Here is a 24,556-nt window from a genome sequence, read left to right as displayed (position 1 = left end):
TGCAAGCTTAGATGTGGAATTCTTCAGGCGAGCAATATTTCCAATACCCAAACAGAAGAATAGAATTGGTTCTGTTGCAGCAATACAAGTATATTGTCTCATATTGAGAATAACGTGCCAAAAATACAAATATTCCCTCCTGTGTTCGCAAATTCTTCATACTCTGACAAGTGTTTGCTCATTCAAATTCCAACAATAAATAGAGAATCTATCAGCTCACTCACACCCATATGACCTCATTCACTCGTGGTTTAAAAAATTGGCTATAGCACATAGCAATATGGAGGCCAAAAGCTAACCTGGTTATTCATCTCCATTGTATGGACATAAGTCAGTATACAAACACAGTATATATACAGTATGCACATGAATGTAGTCTAATGCTTTGACCAGTAAGTATAAAGCCCATCACACACCGGGTGCGCAGCGACGCGACACAGGCGTTGCCGCGCGGCAACGCCTGGAAAATAGAACATTGGCGTATCGGAGCGTCAGGCGAGGCGTGAATGCGCGTCGGACGCCGCCGGTGTGCGGCGTTCGCAGACGGTGTGTGTAGCCCTTGCGACTGATAAAGACAGTACTGTTGACAAACAGTTATATGTAAACAAATGGAAGCTTGTATCCAATGCTCAGATAATTACAGAATGTAAATGCCACATAAAAACAGTACTATAGTTAATAGTGTGTAGTAGTTCAATGTTTTATTTTATTTTTTATTATGGCTTTTACAAAGTATAAAAATAGGACATAGTACTTTAATATTCATTCATTCAAAGAACAACAACTACTTTATCAAATAGGTCTTAAAACATTGCATGCATATTGGTTAACCTTTGAACAGCCTTTGAACGACCTGCTCAGGTCACATTGTCATTGGAATACTTCTGTCTCTGATAATACTAAACAAGTTGCGGTGAAAATGTCTTATATATGAACATGATTGTGCAAAAATGATGCTATGTTTCATTCACTTTAAATATAAACATATCGGTCAGCACCAACTATAATGAGGATTCATCATCATTGCAACTGCTATTATACATAATGTGAATGCAAGTGTAATGTTGGTGATATACTACTTGCCAATAATGACGTTTCTGTAGCCTTGGACATGGCACAGGTTGTTGCTATCAAAATCCACCACAAGTTTTCTGACACCTGAGTGGGTGGGTGTGAAGTAGATTTTGACCTTGGCCTCTTCTCCCGGTCCCACCGTTGAAGGCAGCCTGAAGGTAAACATTTAAGTAGTGATACACACACACACTTTAAAAAGGTTATCGTACTCTCCAAATGTTTATGCAATCAATTGCTGTTTAATTATGTGTCAATGGCAGTTATGACTATTTATGGAGATCAGGCTCCAGTGGTATAAACATTCTGCACCAGAATACCAGAGACTCCCAGTGCAGAGTAAAAGGGAGAGGATGGGTTTTTTCCTGCACATTTTTAAGCCTTCAGCTATAGAGATATATAGTATAAAGTAAATCCGCTTTCATGGATTCCCTGGATTGGTCATTCCAGCAGATCAAAGTATCTCCTCACTCGCTACTGCCGTGAAATTGGAGAGACATCTTTTTTTAAATTACATCTCGGCGGCTTGTTATTTAACAATGCAGATGGTCACGCTGCATGATCATGCAGAGGGACAATCTGCATTGCTAAATAACAAGACACCATTTAGTTACTTCAACCAATACTTTAAGTCCAAACCTCAGCTTTTTTTAAAGATGTTTTTTTTATTTCCATGCCCTTGAGATTTTGTCTCAGCTGCGTTACATAAAGCATCATGCAGGCCAGGCCAACAAATCACCAAGCAGAACATTTTAGACATTTCATTTCGCAGAGTGCTTACTTTTCTCTTAATATTAAATAACATGTTTGGCCTGATAAAACCTTCAGTTACTCCTAAGGTCAGCTACTTCACAAATCTAATGGTGATGACTGTTTTGAAGCCCAGTTAACTTTTATAACCATGACAGATTTACTGTAGTGTGCTGGCTTGCCAAGGCAAGTGCTACTTATTTTATAATAAGTGTTGACAATTTATTTAGGCTTTATCCTAAACTCAATATGGAAGGAATTCATATAGTAAATAAAAGGAAAAATGAAGTACAGCTGCTACTGGCAGAGGAAGCTGGCCAGTATCCTGCAGAACCCCTCCCAGACAGAGTGAACTGGGATAAGGAGCACATTCAGCCACAGACTAAATTCCTCATCTCCACACTACCAAGCGACTTGGTCAGTCCTTTGTGCTAGTAGCCATCAGGATCAACAACCAATAGAGAATGTAAGACACTTTCTGTTCTGTTCTTTGGTATCAGTGAGTCCTGCTTTTCTTGGCTTTGACTCTGTCTGCCCTTTCAGAATACTAGCTGGCTCTGGCACATTGCACATGGTCTAATATGGTGTACACATGTCTTTTAAGGATGACAGATAAGAGTTGGCAATTGATTCCTCCACATATTTCTGTGTGTTGTCAATGCTGTTGTATCCTACTGGCCCCCACCGGGAGGATGTAGGGCCTTCGTACTACTCCTCCCTGCTGACGCGTACCGCCCCGGCCAGTAGGAATATGTGCAGTGATAGTGATATGTGTTCGTATAGATGCTAGACAAAGTCGGATGCATCATGTTGGTTTCGAACAGTGGGCAGGTACTGTACCACTGCACCACCCAAGCTCCAGAAGCAAACACATTTTGACTAAATCATTATCTGACCAAGTGACCAGTGCCGTCAGATACATCATTATCTGACAGCATCATTATCTGACCAGCTCAAATCAAGTAAGTCAAAGTCATCATCAAAATCAAAATCTGACCCAAATTATGCAAATGTAGGCGACCATAAAGATATTTTCGCTGCTGGTTTGAACACACTTTTACTCTGTTCATGTGTGTTACTCTTACAGCATGTTGTTCATGTGTGTTACTCTTACAGCATGTTGTTCATGTGTGTTACTCTTACAGCATGTTGCTGCTATAACACCTGAACCCTGGATCAGTAAACCATTATCATGTCATGTCTATCTTCTCAGCAAGCCAAATGATGTCATGATGACGTTATGATGACGTCCTCCGGGGGACGTTCAGGACTAGCTAGGCCAGATAACAGCCCATATGGGGATGATCTACGTCATTTCCAGGACGTCTTCACCAGATCTGACTAGTTATGAATTATGACTTAAAGATGGAGTGCCACATTTTTTGTATTTTTCCAGTTTTTCATGTGTCTATGAGGTGACAGTACTTCACTAGACACCCTGGAGTCGTTTTTATGTGCAATGGTGTTTTAACTTTGTATTTAGGGTTTCTTCCTGGAGGCTGAACCCTTGACAGTCAAACGGGCCAATGAAATAAACAGTAATATAGTGACATCACACTAAAAACAACATTTTAACAAATACTGTACACTTTTTTGAAAATATTATACCTCCTCATAAGACCTGATGATCATGTTTTAGGGTGGAAAAGAATCGCGGCACTCCATCTTTAAGTTGATCTCGATCGGACTCTCTCTGATTCATCCAGTCTCAGTGGGCAGAATCTATGAAACCAGGTGATATTCTGGGCCAGATCCGACTAGTCTTGATTTGACTTGATCTGGTCCCAATGGAGACATCACTAATTTGTCCAGGTCCTGATAGTTGGATAACGAAGCAACATACCTCTCAGTGATCACATGTCCTCCCGTGAGGTTGGCCCCTTCGATGCTGAAGCAACAGTTCTCCAAAGGTTTTGGCAGAGGGTTCTGCAGAGTGAGTTCAGCTGCCAGCTTTCGGTTCTGCTTTGGTTCCCCTAGAATCTACAAAACCGTAAAAACACACTGAAAATGTTAGTTGTCACAATGTGAGCTTGTACAACAAATACAGTACTACAGTATATAGGGCTTTATGTGTCTAACTTTGACCGATGCTGCTACAGTATATATCAGGAAAAGCTCATGAAAAGCTGCACACATATCCACTTGAGTGACCAGGAGCAGGAAAGAAAACAGTTCATCATAAAGACATTTAATCTGATCACTGGTTGAATAAGTTCCACTGTTTTTATTGAGCTCAACATTTCAATCAACAGATCTTATCTTGAATAATATCCACTGTTTTTATTGAGCTCAACATTTCAATCAACAGATCTTCGTCAGGAATTTGGGAAATGTCCTGACATTTCATTGAATGAAACATTGAGTGCAATAAAAACAATGGGGCTTATTCATTCTCCTCAACAACAATGGCCAGATGAGATCATCCTACTGTACATCCCCACAATTGCAAGATGAACAGTCTGGGTTTGTTTTACATCCGCCTCTCCTGTCAACACGTGTCCATGCCTCGCGGGCAGAGTCTATACTCACCCTGACTTTAATTTCGGGGTTATCCAGGACAATATTTCTCAGAGCCAGCGTGGCCTCTCCCGTGGTAGAGTCAATAAGCAGCGCTGCCAGGCGGATCAGGTTGTCCTCGGTGAGGGCATCACAATACTTCTCATAGTTCATCCTTAGTGGAACACGCCTCTCTGCAACAAGGCACACGGGTTAAGTATACAGTATATAACAGCCAGACTGAAAGGTGCGAAGATATTAAGCCTGTACATACATGCATTACTGTGAGACATACTGTGTACCATACTGCACTTTCTTACACAAACACGCACACGTGTGAAGTCAAGTCACACACACACACACACACACACACACACACACACACACACACACACTTTAATAATTAATTTATGTCCACATAAGAGATGACAATACACAAACACAAATCAAGTCATCAAACCTTGGTCCAACACCCAAAACACCCCTTAGTAAGTAACGGCGTTACCAATGCTTTTGCAAGCCATTTAGATGCTTTTTGCTGCATCCCAAGTTGTTGGAAGCCTCTTCCTACCAACCTATAGACATATAGACATATATCCTAGGCTGCCAAAGATAAACTCAAGTATATTGCAAGTTGATATAAAGCAGGTCTGTGTAGGTATGGAGGAGCAGAGAGTTTTTTTTTTCTTCTTTCTTTTTTTTTTACAATTGTATTTATCGTTTTTATTTTTTATTTATCATGTCGGCTGCAATCATCATTGCTGCCCTCAATCTAGAACCCCACCCCCACCAAGACACAGTACAGGAGCAAGCACATCCACTTACAATGGAGCAGCTGGTATTTAATGACATTATAGTCATAAAAGCTTCCTCTAAGCTAGAGTCAAAGGTGCACACCCGTTTAATGATATAGTTCTGATTTGGAGCCCTCATTCATTGACACCAACACCATCTGGTGAATTAACAGAGTGATGTGCAATGATTCCTGGATTATCAGTACAGAGATGAAACATGGAAGCTTTCACACAGGATTCAGGAATGTTTGTACATTCTCACCGACATTGGGAAATGTTTGCATAATTATGTCCTTTGATCAACTGTTCTGTCATGCTACAGTATGTAAAGCCCTTTACAGGCATAGCAGCCATGCAATAATGTGTGACATGGTTTCTGTAACAAGCCCTGTGGTGTGATGCAAACTAGGATTACACACTTGCCCACCACACACACACACACACACACACACACAGAGCAGACCAACCTCCTCCTGGTGACAGCTCAACATTTAGCAGGTCTTTGAAGCCACAGTTCTTGCCCAGATTTCCATTGTAGGAGACTCCTCGGGACCCAAACTTCAAGCGGCACTTTTTATCAGTTGATGTGTTATTGGTAACCACAGCAAACACGTCAAAGTCACAGCCTTTCCTCATCTCAGAAGTAACCTTGATGGTGAGGTGTAGGCCTTGGTTCTCCTGCTGCTGAAGAAGCTTGTTTTGGTGGTTGGCCTTCTCGAATGCCTCCCTCTCTTCAGCAGAGCCTGGCAGATAACCATGAGAAAGAACTGAATGAGACCATTTGTTATCATACAATCACAATTAGAATGGAGCTACTGTTTTAATATTTTTTTTTATTTACATAAAGTAACACCTCGCTCTATCATTCATTTCTGGCTAGCTAGCCGCACTGTGTTGGGCTGTGGTGCATGTGTTTGGTCCGACGTACTAACAGTTCGACAGACATTAGTCCGACACCCAAAACCCAACTCTAAACCAAACCTTACAGGAAGCCACGGGTTCGTTTTAACCTGCCACGCAAGTGACGCATGCCGGAAGCCTCGGGTTAGTTTGAACCTGCCACAGATTATTTTGAACCTGCCACAGATTAGTTTGAACCTGCCACGGGTTAGTTGTAACCGGCCACGCATGTCGGGAGCGACGGTGTTGTCGGCCTGTCGGACTGTTAGTATGTCTAACCAACGTATGCACCCCTTTTGGCTGTGGAGTAGCTCCAAAATAGATTTGAAACAACCGTAGCTACTAGTGTAGTAATGTTCCAGGAAGATAAAGCCAGTATTCCATTAGCTTGAAATCTTTGCAGAATGATGTCATTTTGGAACCAGTCACAACCCACCTCTGAGATATAGGTCAAGTAAACATCGTATAGTGAATATCGGACTGATATGGAGACGTGGTTAAAATATGTGTTTTATCAGTAGCACAGGACTAAACAAAGATCTCCTTATATGTTTAATGGCTGTATCTGAAAGAGTTCTGCAAGCCAAAGAAAATATAGCAGATGGTCTGGAGGTGAACTTTTGCACTATTGTAATTGCGACCGCTAGGTCGCAGTTACTATATAAACATGCAAGGAAGCATGTAACGCAGGAAGCATGTCACGCAGGGAGCATGTAATGCAGGAAGCATGTAATGCTTGCATCCGTCACGCTCTTCATGTAATGCTGCTGCTGCACACACACAACACACGGGGGCACACGCCACACACAACACACGGGCGACACGTGTTTTGCCACTACACACTGCCACCGCCCACTCCACAAAGTGTCAGCTCCACAAAGGGTCAGCTACAACAGTGGAGCGCTATTGTGGTTGTGCTATTCATAAACGGGGGGACCGCATGTAAATCCAACGGAGCATTAGTCCGACATGCGGACGCATCTCGGACTAGTGCCTGCTCCCGTGCTTGCGGTTATGGTTAGGTTAGGGTTTGAGGTGGGTTGTCGTTTTTCGGACTGTAGGAATGACCGTGTTAGTGACTGGAGAAACAGTACAGAGGCATTGGTAAAGGTTAACCAATGGTATGTTTATTCACCAAAGGCGCACTACCAACTGGCATAAATACAGATTTCAGTTCACTGGCAAAATGGCAGCCTTTTATACCCAGCTGGAGATAATGACTGTAAATGGACTATCCCATTTACAGGGGTGTCTTGTAAAAACAACTGTTTCTATCCTTCATCGATCCACTGTGAGATGTCAGCCAGGCATGCGGTGATGCGCTGTTCCACCTGAGTGGCAGAGGGGGGCTCTGCCACTCAGGTGGAACAGCGCATCACCGCATGCCTGGCTGACATCTCACAGTGGATCGATGTCCTCCAACCACCTCAAGCTGAACCCAGACAAGACTGAGCTTCTCTTCTTCCCAGCTAAATCCTGCCCTATGCGGGAGCTATCTATTTCCGTAGACAACGCCCTGGTAACGTCTGTCCCAACAGCCAGGAATCTTGGTGTCGTCCTGGACAGTCAGCTCTCGTTCAAAACTCACATCACAGCGGTCACTCGATCCTGTAGGTTCACACTCTATAACATACAACGAATTAGACCGTTCCTCACCCAGGAATCAGCCCAGCTCCTAATCCAGACAACAGTCTTGACAAAACTCGACTATTGTAACTCCCTCCTTACTGGCCTACCAGCATGTGCACTTAAGATTCTCCAACTGATAGTTTATATGTATAGTTTCATTATACAGATATTCCACTGTTACTTTTTTAGCTTACGCATGTTTCATGATAAATGTGATGTATTCCCATGCTTTTTTGTTCTTGCTTAGTAAATCGCTCTGGATTAAGAGCGTCTGCTAAATGCCTAAATTGAAAATTGTAAATTGAGTGTCTCAGCCCTAGCGGTCGCTTTATCGCCTTATAAGGCATATTACTGGTGTACTGTATATACTGATATATACAAGGGGGACGGGGCTTTCGCTGTGGTAGCTCCTACCCTATGGAATGCCTTTCCTCTGACATTGAAAAATGCTGAATCAGTTGACTGTTTTAAGAGACTCCTAAAGACTCATTTATTCCATAAATATTTCTCCCATGTACCTTTGACCTGATTATTTTATAGCCCTATGTCTTGGTTCTGCCTTGTTTATATTTGTTCTGCTCTAGGAGGAGAGCGTTTCCGGGAATCTGTCCGTCGCGTCAGTCAGCCGCGGAGGTGGAGCTTCTTTTCCCATCCACCAGCTGTCTAAAAAGCCGGAATGACGTTGGCCGTCAGCTTCGTCTGTCCGCGGCTGTGCGCCAAGGTGTGCGTGCGCTGACACACACACACACACACACACACACACACACACACATACTTATCTGTCCTGTCCTCATAAACACTGGTAAACATGTAATTTGTCAAAGGGACATTCAACCAGGGGGTTATGTGTTGTTATTTGCTGTACACTAGACTGTGGCAGTGCTGCCTACCTTCAGGGTACTTGTAGAGGTGAGTAATGTCTTCCCTGGCATCACTGCCAACACTCTTTGTGCTGATCTTTCGGCCCACCGTCACGGAGCTGGTGACCTTTTCAGTGCTTCCATCTTTCTTCTTCATAAAGGTGAGAACGTCAGCGTTGACTTCAGCGAAGACGAACGGCGCGTCATATTTGAACAGGAGCTCGCCCTCCTTGATGGCCTTGAGAGGTACGGGCCCACAGCAGTACACTCCTGAGGTATGCACAGCAAGATGCAACATCAAAGATGGAGGTGGAACTCCCTTTATCAGTGCTAAAAAAAACATACTTTATGTCATTTGGATACACAGTGAAGTTACCTTGACTTTTCTCCTGTGGTGTAGGATCAAAGGCCTGCCAGCCATCAAAAGCTGTTTTTTTTAGGTCAGGCCGGGTCATCCAACTCTCTACCCAGCAGTGATAGTTCCTAAAGACAGAATACAGAATATCGTCTGACTAAACCCAGACTTATACTATTGATTTCATAATAGAATAATTATTTTACATTCTTCTGCATTTTCTACCCAGTTTAATCATTTCCAGTGTCCCGTGGGTGTTGGCTTGGGGAGGGTGTAGATAGAGTCTACACCCTCATGTGTCTCTACACTGTAGACAACCACATGCCTCCTCTGACACACATACCAGCTGCTTCAGCTCCATATGGAGATCCAAATTCTCTTCCCCATGCAGCTCCATTGCCCACATAAACCCTATGTACTTTATTGACTAAATCAAGAGATTAAGAACAAAATGTTGAACCTACCTATTGATGTTGTTACTGATAGGTAGGCATCTATTTATGAATGACCTACTGACGAGCAGTGAGCCCAGCCCACTGTGTCACTGTCCGAGTGTCCGCCATGCTATAATGGCCATCGCTCAGTCTCATTCTGTGTTTCTATTGTAATGTATTTGGGCCCCAATGGATGCAGCTATAAACTTTGTTGCGGGTGGGAGTAGACGGTCTGAAAAAATTCAATTACACAGAATTAAACTGTGTGGGCGGGAAATCTACAGAAATCCAGTGGGAAAACAGTCCAGCTCAGGACTCTACCTGGAATCCCACATTTGGGCATGTTATTATACAAAACTAAAATGAAAATAATTTTGAACAATGTTGCCTCTCCCTGTATTTTGGTGTTTTCACCGTTTGCTTTAGTTGACCAAAAACATTTACCATCTACCAAAAATGGGTTTCTGCAGGAAAACACCATCACAAATGATGGGTTGACTTTGGTGGTGACAATAATTTACCTTTGCCCCTTCCTCTTTCTGCAGCGTAAACAGCTGACAAGATGTTAACAAGGGTTTCATTATGTCTCCTAGAAACTATCTTCTTGGTTTTTTGTTTTTTTCCTCTTTTATATGTGACGCAGGAGCTGGAACAGATGAACCTGACCTTGGGAGAGGCGCTACATGCTGCCAGGGATCGAATGAACCTGACCTGGGGAGAGGCGCTACATGCTGCCAGGGATCGGATGCAATGGAGAGCACTCATTGAAGCCTTATGTCCCATTGGGGACGAAGAGGAGTAAGTAAGTATCAAGAAAGTCAGTTATCTTCGTATAACAAGCGCAATTGTGAAACAAAGTAGACTTTAGAATTCTTACCAGACCATGTCTCTAGATCCCCGTGTTGACTGACCATCCTCGTCGATGTATCGCTCAATCACCAGGTTGTTATTGGTGTCATGGGCTGACAGATAGTTGGTGGTAACTCTGCAGGGGATGCCAAGAGCCCTGGAAACTAGGAGGATTTAACAAAACAATACAAATGCCATAACCTTAACTACATCAGCAAAACATAGCTCGAAATGTCATTTTGACAATATCTGTATAATAATAATCTGTTTAAGTTCCATTGGGTTCTTTTGTACTGCAACTGTACCTGAGCAAGCCACTGCAGCAAACACCCAGCATTGTCCAAAACGGACAGGCTGACAGGCATTCCTGTCCCAGTTTTGGAGGATCTCAACACTCCCCTTCCAGGACAGAGGGCTCACACCGCCATCATAGTCATCTGTCCAGTTACCCAGCAAGACTCCTTTGTCATCATTACAATTCACCTAAAGAAGAAATAAACATGAAAACAATCAAACTTACACTTTCACACAGGTATTTGCATCCATGTTGAAATTGAAGGAACTCCTTATCAGGACACACCATAGCACTTAGCACTCTGCACACGTAGATTGGATTTCTCCTCCCTGAGCTGTCTTTACCAGGATTACGCAGGTATTTAGGGTTCATGTCTAGGATTCTCAGGCAGGCATCCAAGATCCCAGTTTCAAACTGCAAAGACAGAAATAACATTTATTAATAGGCTAATCATCTGCAGAACATAATGTATAATAGCTTCTGTTTTCAAGTGATAACAAAAAATTGAGAGAGTCAATAAAAGGTTATACTTGTACTTCTGCTCTGTGAACAACAGGTGCAAAACAAACAACTCTTTTGGCCTTCTGGTATGTTATAATCAGTCATATCTAATGCACCAGTAATGACAGGCCAACTGGACTGGATCAGATATCAAAGAAGGCATTTTGATCCATGCTGTCTCTTACGATCAGTTAATTTGTGTGATTAGGTACAGAATGTTATTTTATCAGAATCGCATAGCCGACTGTAAGCTCTGAATGAGAGCTTTGATCGTTGTTTCTCAGGGAACATTGTTTGAGTCCTTAACTAAATTGTTACAATGTTTGAGTTGTAAGGGAACACACAGCCATACTTGACAAATGGCCAAGGGTTAGGCGTTTAGGAATCTCCACCCTGTCTGATCATCATTTATCTCTGAAGACATGGCTTCCTTGTTGGAATGTGGGTGAGGTCAACAGCCTGTTGGTACTGGTACCTGGCCAAAGTTCCATGCTGTCTGTATGGGCCGCTTGTAAGTGCCTCGAAAGATGATCCCATCCTGAGACAGGACGTACTCCTTCAGGTTGTCTTCATTGTCCATATATACCCAGTCCCCTGTTGCCATGATGAGACACATGTGAAATACTTAAACACATTCTTCTATTTCACTTTCAAACATGTTTGGAGTCACTTTAACATGCACCTACTCTGCTCCCCAGACAGTTTTTAAAGATGGAGTGCCACCTTTTTTTCCACCCTAAAACATAATCATCAGGTATTATTACAATATAAGGGGGAAGAACTTTTTCCAAAAGGTGTACAGTATTTGTTAAAATCATGCTTTTATGTGGACACGCCCACGAGTTCATTAAGTATGCCTGGTTTGCCTGGTGGGTGGTGATGGGTGGTGATCCATCTGAACTGAAGCCACACCCACAGCTGTAGTTGTATGATAAAGGGGGAGGGGCTGATAGTGTGGTGTCACTATATTACTGTTTACTTCATTGGCCCGTTTGACTGTCAAGGGTTTAGCCTCCAGGAAGAAACCCTAAATACAAAGTTAATACACCATTGCACATAAAAACAACTCCAGGGTGTCTAATGAAGTACTGTCACCTCATAGACACATGAAAAACTGGAAAAATACAAAAAATGTGGCACTCCATCTTTAAGTTGCTTGATATCCATTTTATAAGACATGCCCCCTTCCTACAGTATATAAACCTATTGTAACTTCAAACGCCATTTTAACCATGTTAGATTCATTGAAAAGACACATCCTTGGTTCTGGTTACTGATGTTGTGCTTCCAATGCGTGTATTCGTTCAATTACTTGTTTGTATTTAGCCATTCATTCATTTATTATTATTTCTTTCTTCCAATTCCTCCAAAAAATGCTAAATAAAAACACGTGACCCCCTAACAGATTAGGACCATTTCTTTCACCAGAACCAGGGACATTTTTAAATGAGTCTAATATGGTTAAAATGGAGTTACAATGGATTTATATAGGAAGGGGGCGTGTCTGATCAAATTAATATAAATTCTGTAACAAGCAAAAAAGCCTGAGTACAGGTGTTAATTAAAATGACCCTAAACAATGACCCCATCTTTGTATTGGTGAGTAGCAAAATGGTTCTTTTTACTTTAGCAGAAGTCAAGAGGCTGTACATGTGCTGCCTGTCATGCGGCGGCAGGACATGGAGAGTCCCATAGAAGACTCTTATATATTGCTTATATCTAGTGACCCACTGATTCACTCATCCACCCATCAATAATCCTTTAGCTGTAATTCTACCAGTCTGTTTGCTTCTGTGTCTGCCATTTGGAACCTTTCTCTTATCCCTCAGGAGTCCCCGTATGAAATATAATCACGTAAACCTTCTTTAGTGTAAGATCGCTTACAGAACTATGTAGACACGACAGCATGACATATGGTCCGTTTACTCACCTTGACACCAGGGGTTAAAGAGCAGGATGAATTCGAACTGCCCGACTCCCCCGAGAGTCATGGTGTAGCGGCCGATGGGGGCGTCTGGGGGAGAGCAGATGGACAGGGCCACCGTGTTGCCTGGGGGGCTGGTGACGGCGGAACTCCAACAAGAAGTGTTGATGTCTGCAGACAGATCAAAGGAGGCTCTGGTCCCATACTGGTCAGAGGGGTGAGGACCTGCATGTTGAGTTTAATATAGTTAGAGCTACGAGGCTGGACGCTCTCCAGGGCATTTAGTGAAGGACATTACATCATCCTCAGTGAAGATACATTGCTAAATGGAAAGTTACTGTAAATGGCACATTCCCACACCAGACCAAAATTCTCCAGTAATTTTGTTCAAACATCTCTGGAATCTCCCCTCATGCATGCAGGCGGCACACAATTTCCCAGGATACAAAGATGATTGCAGCTCTTTAGTCGTCTTGCGTCTTTAGTGACCTCAGTTCAAATGTGAGGACTAGTACAGTATTACATGAACATTAGTTGCTTTGTGCCTCCACTTGGCATTGGTCCAAGGAACGAGTCCCTTTGAGTCTATACAATGAAATCTAGGGTGGGCTGTTTCCCTGTGAACTGTCCATATTGGGTGCGTTTTAAAGGTCTATAAGAAATACTTGAACATTCATGTCGATAAGGTTATCTTTCATTGCACAGCATGCTTCCTGTTTAAACAGTTGCATTTTACAGTAAGTGACAGTGGTCTAAACAAACTTGACATGAGATGATGAAACATAAGCTGTGGGGAAGAAAAAGTTTCAACCTTGTTCCAGTATATTTTCAAACACAGGATCCAGTGGCCTGAGAGCATTGTTCCAGTCTGTGCAAGGTCTAATGGCCTGACAGGAAATACCAAGAGCTTCCAACAATAACAGAGAGGTCGATTAACACCCGCTTTGCTCTTGTGCTTTTGGGTGATAATAAAGGTGTGGACCGAGTACAGAAGAGAATAACAGTAACAATAATTGATAACAAACCTAGACATAATCACCAAAGAATAATTTATTGTGTAAAGTCCAGTAGCAATATTGCTGACGACTGCGGTACTAGTGCTTTTAAACAAAGCTAGAACTTAACAGACATTTCCCCTATCAGCTTTAAAATCACAATGAGTCCGGAGGAAAAAACATGACCCACCGTGTGTACTAGAAGGCGTTTCCATAGTGTTACTGATTTCCTTAATGACATAAACACTTATACAATGATTTCCCCTCATTCCTGGACCATAAATACATGCATTTCTCTGTTATTACTGTATTACTGGGAACTTGGGAAGATTGTCATTTATTTATTTTCATTGTGTTTATTCACGCATGTGTCTGTGCATGTGTGTGTGCGCATGTCTCTCACACACACACACACACACACACACACACACACACACACACACACACACACACACAATTGTGTATATTATTTGTGTATCATCTGCACATGTTGTCCTTTTTGCAAAACCAAGCCCTGAAGTATTTGGTCATTGCATATCGTTTCTGTCTGGTTGAAATCCAAGCTCAAGTTCAAATGAAAGCTCAAAACGCGTCACCAGTATATGACTATGATTACCAGTAGGGGCGCTGTTGTGCCAGAAACAGAGAGGGATAGTGCTGCACTGTTGCCTGCTAATGAGAGAGAGAGAGAAAGAGAGAGAGAGAGGGGGGTGGAGTTTTATACTTTTGTGTGACGTATGATCAAGTCGGGCGTTAATTTACGAACAAACGCAAAAAGTTGGAAATGGAATATGGAAATAGGAGGTTTCTGCCCGACAGCAACAATATAAAAATGTCCCTGAACTCAATGGCATACAGTATAGTTAGTTTGCCAGGGTTGAACTGCTAATACCTGTTTCCACACTGCAGTGAAGAGAACTGTCTCCTGGTTGATAGAATCCTGAGCGGAGGAACACGCTGACTGTGAATGGCTGGCCTCTCCTCACAATCAGACGATCCACTCCGTTGAGATGGGTGCGATGGTCTGCGTTATTGAACTCACACTGCAGGTTCCAGTGAGAAATGTCCAATGCTGAGAAGAGGAACAGAAGTAAAGGAATGAGGAATAATATCATTTCAATTTGTATGTATTTTTTTAATGCTAGGTCGTCGTATGCTAGCTACGTGTGTATTCGGGGAGTTTGTTTTTACATATTTAATTTCATTTACATTTCAATTACTTGTATAGTAAAATTGTATTAATCACATTATGCCATAACTAATTGGCTTTTATTTAAGATTAATGATTCAGACAATAATATGATTAACTGGGTATAATTGGATCTCTTAGGTTTCTTAACCAACAATTCTGACGCCCATGAGATCTCATTATTCAATCTGTAATATTTGTATAACTTTATGCAATTTAATTAAATACATGTTGTTAAGCCTTAATAATTTTGTCCGTTCTTAAACTTCACCAATTACAGGACGAGCAGAGATAGCGTGCTCCATGAGGGTATTCTAAATTGTCTCACTGCACTATTTGTTTTGTTGTTATCAAGAGCTATCTCCAACACCGCGCGCGCACACACACACACACACACACACACACACACACACACACACACACACACACGTGTCGCATTTATAGTAGGATGTCTTAATGGGATAAAGATTTCTAAAATGAGTTTACCAGTCCCTGGGTGGAGTACAAGCCCTTTTAATCCCGCATAATGTTCATGTTTTCGTGATCTTCAAAACCATTACAAATTCTACAAACCCATGAGGGCTCGCTTGTGTCAATTTAGCTCACACTCATTTACATGGGGAGGCTATTTCCAGGGGTGTAGTGGGTGGGGGGGGGGGTGCAGCGGAGCACCATCCCCCCACTTCTCTCACGTCTAAATGCATTTTGTTTGACTTGTTTATCATTTACTTTTATGGATACGATTAAGCATTGTAAAGCCATCTAAATAGGCTATACACGTATGCATGTTTTAATAGTATGTCTGTGCACGTTGCGCACGTGCACGCAAATGCGCGTGCATGTGTGCTTGCACGCGTCTTATGTGGCTTCTAAAGTAGCACTATAACACTGGCTAGTTCACATAAAGAGACAAATCCAAACAGTGTGAATGACGTTGCCATAGTCACACCCTATATGAGTTGAGCAAATACAGATCCCTTGTCTCCATGGTCATTTGTGTGAGTAAGAAAAGCCCACCCTATGACTTCCTGTTTTCTTTCTTTTAGAGTATTATTGCGCAAATCATGCACCTTCAACTTCAAGACAAAAGAAAAAACATGACTTCCTGTTTTCTGTAAGTGAGGCAATATTCATCCTGCTTTCTCGGAACAGGAGACAATCACTCTCTATTAATTAAGCCTATAGTGTTAATAAAAGCCATGAAAATGAGAGTGAGATAGTATTCAAGTGTGAATAAACAAGTCAAAACCTGAACTGTGGTAATAGACAACTGAATGGCTCAGATCTTTTACTGGCATTGACCTTGGTTTTAATTGCAAACATGTGGCCAAAGTAACACATGTTTTTCAAGAGCAAGTAAAAGCCTAGTCAAGCTAACTGTTGCATGTTGTTTTGTACATTTCCTTTGTTCTTTAAAATGAGAATGAGCCAGGAACACTATAGCAATCCACTGATTCCACTGCACACTCACTCAAACACACACTATTTGACAGCCTAATGAGGCACAATCTGGACAAAGCTCACTACCTCATTGTTGGATCTAGGGAATTCAGCATTTTTTTGGTCTATTGCCAGCAAGAAAAGGTGTTTTTAAATGTACTTCTGGGTGAGTGAACCATTGGCTCATCTATCGGCGGGTACATGGGGAGGCAGCATTCCAATCTGTCTCAATATAAAGCTGATGAGGGGTTTTAACCTAACATTTAAAAGCAGCATGCAGGGTGAAGTGATCCACGGCTTAAAAAATGCAGAGGTCTGTTGATAACAGATGTGACACTTTTTAATAACCAAAGCCAAACAACGCATGCTATCCTTCCTAGTGCAGTGTCAGAATGTTGTTCCCAAGTAATCTCAGTACTGTCATCCAGCGACAAAATGTGATATCAAAGAAAGCACATTTTCATTATACTGTACCTGTAGCACCTAGCAGCTTGTGGTCTAATGTGAAACCACTAGCATTGCAAAGGACTGAATAGCTTCCAGTATATGAGTAACATGTGTGCGTAAATGCTTCAACATGAGATACCTCAGTTTTTTTTGTTTTGTTTTTTATAATTTACATCCCACGATTTTGCAACCCATTTTTCCCCCCACGATTTTGCAACCCATCGGACTGACCTCATGCTTCCTTCTATGCATGAGGAGTCCAAGCTGCTTCTTTTCACCTGACGGGGGAGTTTCCCCGGCCGGACGTAGCGTGTGAAAGGAACACGTTATTCCGACCAGTTCCTTTCCCCTCCATCGGGCGCCCTGGCTGGCCAGGGGGAGGTAGTTTAGAGTCCAGGATTACTGCATGTTTTTTGTGAGGGTACCTAGGGACACGGGGAGAACATGCAAACTCCACACAGAAAGGCCCTTTCGCCAATCCCGCCTCGGGTATGGGCACTGATGATGCGGAGGAGAGAACACGGCGCGCCCACGCGTCCCCAGCGGGAATCGAACCCAGGACCTTCTAGGCGACAGCACCCTCAGTGAGGCTATGACGGTTGTTTTCACAACACTTGCCATCTCCACTCATGCTTTTCTTTCAGTCTACCAAGCTTGCCCAACACCATAGATGGACTGAAGCCATGAGACTAAATAAGTTCAACAGGAGTGCAGTGAGTGGACAGTCACTAGGTACAGTAAACACAATTTAAATCCTGGGAAAATAACCCTATTTTCAGTCATAATAAACCTATTCATGAGAAAGCAACAGTCTCTTCTGTTTCTATTTTAGCTGTGAATGAATGATGCTGTAGTCATAAACGCCCACTCTCAGTTTAAAATTAGGTATTTTGTTTTTCCTTCCATGCGGAGTACAGAACCACATACTGGTGCTTTCACATAGCTTTAAGCATAAAAGCACATGGTAAACAGATGACATCGATTCATGTCCTGTTGACTGCAAACTTGCAAAGTCAGATTCAGCAGTCTTCCCAGGATGTTTGCATGTACCCACAACTGGTCCAACCTTCAGGGTGGACCAGGTCAGGGGTTCTCGACGTTGCTTTGGCCATGTATCGTTATATATATTAAATTATTGTACGCAAGTCAATTATATACCAAATATATATATTAAAAAACATATAGAAACATTTAAAACTGGACATTATCTGGACAGCTTCATGTCTCTTCAATAAACTTCAATACAACTGAAGTGCTTCTGATAATTAGTAATTTCCTACATGGGCGGGACAAAAGGTCTTCAGTCAAGGACAGATTATTTTGGGTTTAGAGAAGTGGTTGACTGTCTACTTCTAATAACTTACTATGCCTCCAGCTGTTCTGAAATGCTATTAAAAGACCAAGGTCTCGGTGGGACAAGCATCTCTCAATAAAACATAGGGTGAAACATTTTTTGAATTCAACACTGGTGTGGGTGGGTGCAGAATGCAGATCTACAATAGTGGGCTTTTTTTAGCAGTTATACAGAATTTAAATAACAGTGAACAACGCAAAAATAGCCTAAATGGGGGAACGTCATCATGATATATTACCTCTAAAGATGTATGTTTATTGTTGTGTTTTTGCAGTCAGGGCTATTTGGAATTCCTTCTTGTTCACACTTTGCTGCAAATATGTGACTCAGCTACTGTAAACTTCACATGGAAAAATGGAAAACTAAGGTAAAACACTCATATTTGCGAAATGTCCCATTTCCAATTCCATCCAGCCCCATAGGCCTAATTGCTAAATCAATTAAACTATAGGCGAAATGTAGGCTACATATTTTTTCTCGTGACAGTTTTGTAGCCTACACAGTTCTGCAAGCACATACGGATCTTACTATAATTGACAAAATCGGGACAAGCAATAAAAGCTAGCATTTCAAGTCACAAGTAGGCTATATATCTTACCTTGAGTCATGATCTGACGTGCGTTCTTTGATTAAAATAAATTGGCAGAAGGCAGTGGATTTCACTGTGCCGTTACGACAGTAACTCTGCTCTGGCTCATAGTCATAATATATACTCACTCCTCCTGAGTGGTCGACTGTATGAGTGGTTGTGGGCGTGTCTAGGATCTAACACCCCTCCCACAAGTAGCCTACAGTCAGTGTGTGTGTGTGGCATGACTCTGGTTACAGTTACAGTATGTTGATGCCAGAAAGAAGATTCATTCCCATCCAGCCCTGCTGATGATGGCTCAGCAAAACACACACAGGCCGTCATAGGCAGATCTGCAGACAAAATTAAGTGGAAACTGAGTACATTTCATCTATACAGTCCACTGTATGTAGCCTACCAAGACATCAGTGACACATACTTCCCACAGAATACAATCACCCACGGATAATTTGAAAACATGACTTATGTGACAAAAAAAAACTCCCATATCTGCTGGGCGAAGTACAACAATGCAAACACATGCAGCAGCTGTGAGGATATCAAATGGAACACATGCCATCATGATCATTGCGTGTATTCTGGATCGGGATCTTTGGTATGGTACATAGAAATTGATTTATTGGAGATTCTGACCTTCAATTGTAGCCTACTGTCCTACATACATTTTGTTTTGATTATTGTAAACGTATTTTCTCATGCCAATAAAGACCATTGAATTGAATCTCATAAGTTGATTGAGTAACAGAGTTGTAGCTCTTCTCACAACATTGACGACAAAGGTCGGTTCTTTATAAACGGCCCAAACGGGCATTGATTTCAGGCGTTCTTCTCATCCCTCCGTTCATGCCGTGAGAACTGTATGTTCACACAAAAATAATAAACGCATAAACAATCAAAAGTGCATCACAATACATATTTTGACCAAACACATGAAAACACAAAACATGTAGAAATGCGCGATGCGCAGGTGAACGTGTCCTTCAAAACAACACAACAAAGAGACTAATCTAAAATATATAGAATACCTCGATCGTTGGCCGCTTGTCGTGGAAAAGGTTCTTAAATCTTGAGTTTCATAGTCTTTAGAATGTCCTTTTGACCTGTCTTTGACTTTAGACGTCTTTCTTACTTTAACGTTTTTTGTTAACACACTGAACTGAACCGTGTGTGCTGCTTCCTACAAAGTTTTGTACCACCTGTGTGCAATATGCCAGGCAATCATGCATAATCAGTCAATCAATCATGGTCCAGTGTTGCTACTGACAGACAGGGAACTTTGTTCTGCCTCAGAAGGTTCAATATCACATCATGTTTACATTTTTAACCTCATATGAAAGCAATTATGAACCACATATTTATTGTACATCATGGGAATATTATGAATTATGCTTTATGAACTTATGACCATGAGTTGTTGTATTTGAGCTATTTTAGTATTTTTAAAGTAAGCATTTTAATAACAGCACTTAAAGAGTAGTCGATCATTTCGGAAAAAAAGGTGGCAAAAAGTGACGTAGAGAGTATAGACAAATGAATGTATGGTTTCAGACAAGACAAGACATGATTAGAATCTGACAGGAAGATCGGCCACGAGCTAGAACTGTCTTCTGTGGAAAAGACAGTGTACACAGTGTGCATGTACGTGTTGTTTGTCTCTACCTCTGTACGTGTGTACCTGCCTGCCTGCCTGCCTGCCTGCCTGCCTGCCTGCCTGCCTCAGTGCCTGCCTGCCTGCCTGCCTGCCCCAGGCTTTTAGTTGATCACCCTTTCACCTAAAAGGTGAGGAGGTTATCACCTAAAAGTGGAGTATGCGTGGACCTTTTAGGGCGATGACCCTTTCACCTAAAAAGGTGAAAGGTGTCTGTCCCATTATGACCCAGAGGTGTGCCCGACGACTGACAATTCAATCAGGCCTATGGTGTAAGTAAGCCATAGGCCTGATTGACTGTAAGTAGTGGGCACCTGGACAACTGGATGATATTGAAGTTACTGTCAAGCAGTGATGGAATTTTGTAATAATAATCAATCATCTACAAAGTAACTAGTAACTAAAGTTTTCAAATAAATGTAGTGGAGTAAAAGTACAAAATTTGGACCTGAGATGGAAGTGGTAATCTGTGGACTGGGGCCCACTAGTGGGCCGTGAGGATATTACAAGTGGGCCCCCAAATAACTGTCAAAACACGAAAGATTTGATTGATAATATAACATTAATATAAATTAATGAATGTAAAAAGATCTTCAAAACCTCGATGCGATTTAAAAATATATTATGCTTAGATGTGTTGGCTTATTATTATTTTTGGGGCATGGCAAGGTGTCTTCCGTAAGAAGCTCCACTTTACATCTCCGAACTACTGTACGCAAAGCCAAACATGAGATCTCTCAGGTCCTCTGATAAAGGCCTTCTGACTATTCCGGCAACTAGACTTAAAACGAAGGGGGACCGTGCATTTGCAGTGGTTGCTCACACTTTGTGGAACGCCCTGCCCTTTGAGCTGTCATTTTAAGAACTTGTTCAAAACGGATTTATTTCGAAAGCACTTTATTTTATGATGTATTTTTACTTTACTTGACATATTTGCATTTGAATGTTTAGCGTTCTATTGTTTTTTGTGCACTGTACAGCACTTTGTAACATTGTTTCGAAAGGTGCTTTATAAATAAAATGTACTTAGGCTTACTTACTAAACACAGCACATCTTTCGCAACTCTGACCCTGGATCAGTTTTTCAGCCATTTGTCTACAGATGTAACAAAGGAGTGTGTTTAAATAGTGTGGCTGTGTGACAACATCAGCATGGTAATGCGTGTTGGTATGAGTAGTCTCACGTACGTACGTAGCCAGACGAGACAATACATCAGCCAACATTTTGGCTTAAGATACTATGGTTAGTGACCTATTTTGTCTGAGCCCCCCCCAAAATATCTGTGCGTGTCCCTGCACAGTGCACACGTGTAGTCTTCTGATTAATGCTGCAGTCTGCAGATCTGGTGTTGTTGCACTTTTGCATGGGAACAGGTCTTGGATGTTGAACTTTAAGTTGAAGTAATTTTTGACAAGACAAATGGAAATGGATGACAATTTTGACATTTCAATGCAATTTCTTCTGCTGTGTAATATAGCTTACTCTTTTCAATTTCAGTTTTATGCAAATTGTTATACAAGCCTTGCAAGGCATAGCTACAATGTCTACTGACAAAAGTAATTAACAACTGTTGGATTATATGAGCTGTAGATAATATGTGTTCTGCTAAATTGCTTAAGTAGACCTATAGCCTACTTCAGGCTAATCACCCCATGTTCAACACACGATTAGTTTCATATAATGACTGACACATCAATAAAATTACACTCGTAAGAGTTTTTGCCCAGACAATCACATCTGATGAGTGATAATATAACAAGACCCAATTATTTGTCTATGAAAAGACAGTAAAACCTCACTGTGAGGCTATTATATCAATATATCAGCAGAACAAGGCAGCCATGTGGTTCGAAGCACTCCGGGCAGACATTTAATCACAAACAAGAAGCTTGGCTCGAGAGCCGGCAGAGAATTTAGTGGTTCAAAGAATGGTAACCAAAACCATAAGTCTGTCGTAACGCGAGCAGAGGCTAAAGCAAGGCTGTTTCAGAGATACTTTAAGCCGAATTTATCCTCGAATGGATTTTCGAATGGATTTTCAACTGAGGTTCACTTCCAGACAATAAAGCCCTCCAAATTCACGTATTAAAAAATATGTTTTAATGAGAAGAGAGTAAAAACACAACACTGTAATAGTGTTATAAGCATGTCCTTTTTATATATAAAACAAAAACAACAAGGGAAATTATAGTCACAAAGTCATTTTTATGGAAATAATATTTTGTTTACATTTTCACACAAAATTCATGATGACTGCTAGGTAGAACAAGGTCATGTTTGTAAACGGAACATGCAAAAGAACATGTTTGAAATATTTACATTATTATTGTAAATTCACATTTACTATACATACTTGTAAATGTATACCACACAAATGCCTAAACATCATTACAAGGCTTTGTTAGACTGTTTCAAACGGAGGGATGATTTTTAGACCTTTTGAATTATATAAGGAAAATAGCACAACTTTGTTTTTCCAAAAGTCCAGAAACCGATTTTTTGTCCTTTTATGGGGAACAAAATAATCTATCAATTGGTCAGTTTACAAAACTTTCATCATCATTTAGGCAGGCGAATTTATTATCGCTATAATAATTGACATTCCAATGATAATCTGGATAAATAATGCATCATAAATATCTGTGAATATGTGCCAATGCAAGTATTCCATATTCCAAACATTAAACCACACAACTGCAGAAAGTTCAAACATAATATTTCATCATTAATGATAGTGTGAGTCAAAAATGTTTCACTAGGAAAATACAATATGTAGTTGCTTTGGTTATTGTATAGCATCACAAGTGCCGGTATTCATGAAAACCAAATAAAACTCATTGAAATGTGAATCTTTAGTGTATTTTGCCAAAAACGTAAACAACATATGGGACAGGATCCACAGTAGGGTGTCAATGAAATCATGGAGTTCATTTACATACACAATCTATAAGAGTTGCATATAGCTCACAACACGGCATGGCTATTTTTGGTGCAAGACACTAGTGCGCAACTACTGGAAGAATAAATCAGATTTATACTGTACTACTTGTAAGAACTCTACTATTCTAATAGTAAGATAATCAGGAATTAGACCCTCTCCCTCATTAAAGGCCAGTACACACCAATGCAACTTCTTGCACCTAACACTCGACTGCTTATCTGCTCAGTGGTGTGGTAACAGTACAAGACCTGCTTTAGCATTGGGTTATGAGTATAATGCTGTGCATAATAAACTATTAACCACTTACTGTAACCACAAACAGTAATCTCCAAAATATAATTGATCTACAAGCACTTTAAATTCTGTGTGTGTCTGTGTGTGTGTGTGTGTGTGTGTGTGTGTGCACGAGTGTGTGCGCGCACACCTATAATGGCGTGCCCAAAATTGGGACACTAGAGGGTAGAGGGAAGTGGTCAATTTAGATTGCTTTCCTACAGCACATCATTTCAACATTGATGTTTGTGCATGTTCAAAATACAGTACAGTTCAACATTTCTCCCGACCTACTGTTTTAGTGGCAATATTAAAGTGGTAATGGCGTACAGTGGCAGTCAGTCAGTATACATAACAACAATGACACTAGGTTAGAATAAGCCCACGATACTTCCTCTTCACTCTTCACCATGCCTGTAGGAAAAGAGTGCACAGTTAAAAATTGATATCAGTATTGCAAATTAAAGGATAACATACTATTATTTGTATATAACCATGCTGTTCAATCTTCATGAGGGCACACTATAGATAAAAGTATAAAGTAGGTTATAAAGCATCCTACTTCTGTGTTCACAACCATCGACTTTGCAGGTGGACACAATGACTATCTATTGCTATGGATACAGTACCATTACCAGCGTGTGTTCATATTGAAGATGCTACAAATGCTCCCATGAATTGATTACTTCCTCTTCCATGTTTATACCACACCAACAGAAGCACAGTGTGGCTATGAATGGAAATGTCAATTCTATACAGTACACTTCTATGACGCACACATACAGTATATAACAACCTCTTGTGACAAAAGCAGTAATTTA

The 24,556-nt window shown here is 41.2% G+C and overlaps 2 protein-coding genes across 4 annotated transcripts in view; both read right to left on the bottom strand.

The window, feature by feature from the left end:
* Positions 1 to 684: 684 nt before the first annotated feature.
* Positions 685 to 18,979, bottom strand: tgm2b (transglutaminase 2b). The gene is made up of 13 exons (XM_080782156.1): positions 18,882 to 18,979; positions 14,746 to 14,925; positions 12,865 to 13,083; positions 11,410 to 11,528; positions 10,719 to 10,847; positions 10,444 to 10,621; positions 10,167 to 10,302; positions 8,877 to 8,983; positions 8,531 to 8,770; positions 5,579 to 5,854; positions 4,351 to 4,511; positions 3,665 to 3,801; positions 685 to 1,226 (listed from the first exon to the last, which is right to left on the bottom strand). Exons 1-13 carry the CDS (start codon positions 18,889 to 18,891, stop codon positions 1,076 to 1,078), a joined length of 2,043 nt encoding a protein of 680 aa, XP_080638282.1. The 5' UTR covers positions 18,892 to 18,979; the 3' UTR covers positions 685 to 1,075.
* A 3,619-nt stretch (positions 18,980 to 22,598) lies between these two features.
* quob (quattro b) overlaps positions 22,599 to 24,556 on the bottom strand; it is a 36,930-nt gene continuing 34,972 nt past the window's right edge. For 2 of the 3 annotated variants that reach the window (XM_080793063.1, XM_080793064.1), the window contains exon 24: positions 22,599 to 24,149. The gene's annotated coding sequence lies outside the window, so the exon portion shown is untranslated. The remainder of the gene's footprint in view (positions 24,150 to 24,556) is intronic. The other variant, XR_013966101.1, reaches the window with a different exon arrangement.

This window comes from Protomyctophum bolini (assembly GCF_963924005.1).
Source record: "Protomyctophum bolini genome assembly, chromosome: 2".
In the NCBI taxonomy this organism is placed as follows: domain Eukaryota; kingdom Metazoa; phylum Chordata; class Actinopteri; order Myctophiformes; family Myctophidae; genus Protomyctophum; species Protomyctophum bolini.
This window is presented reverse-complemented; position numbering and strand designations above follow the sequence as displayed.

Bases quoted from the DNA above. Each gene is read 5' to 3' on its own strand.
- tgm2b (XM_080782156.1), bottom strand. The intron at 8,771-8,876 runs GTAACTTCACTG...TGCATACCTCAG, and splicing joins ACCACAGGAGAAAAGTCAAG to GAGTGTACTGCTGTGGGCCC. The intron at 5,855-8,530 runs GTAGGCAGCACT...GTTATCTGCCAG, and splicing joins CCTCTACAAGTACCCTGAAG to GCTCTGCTGAAGAGAGGGAG.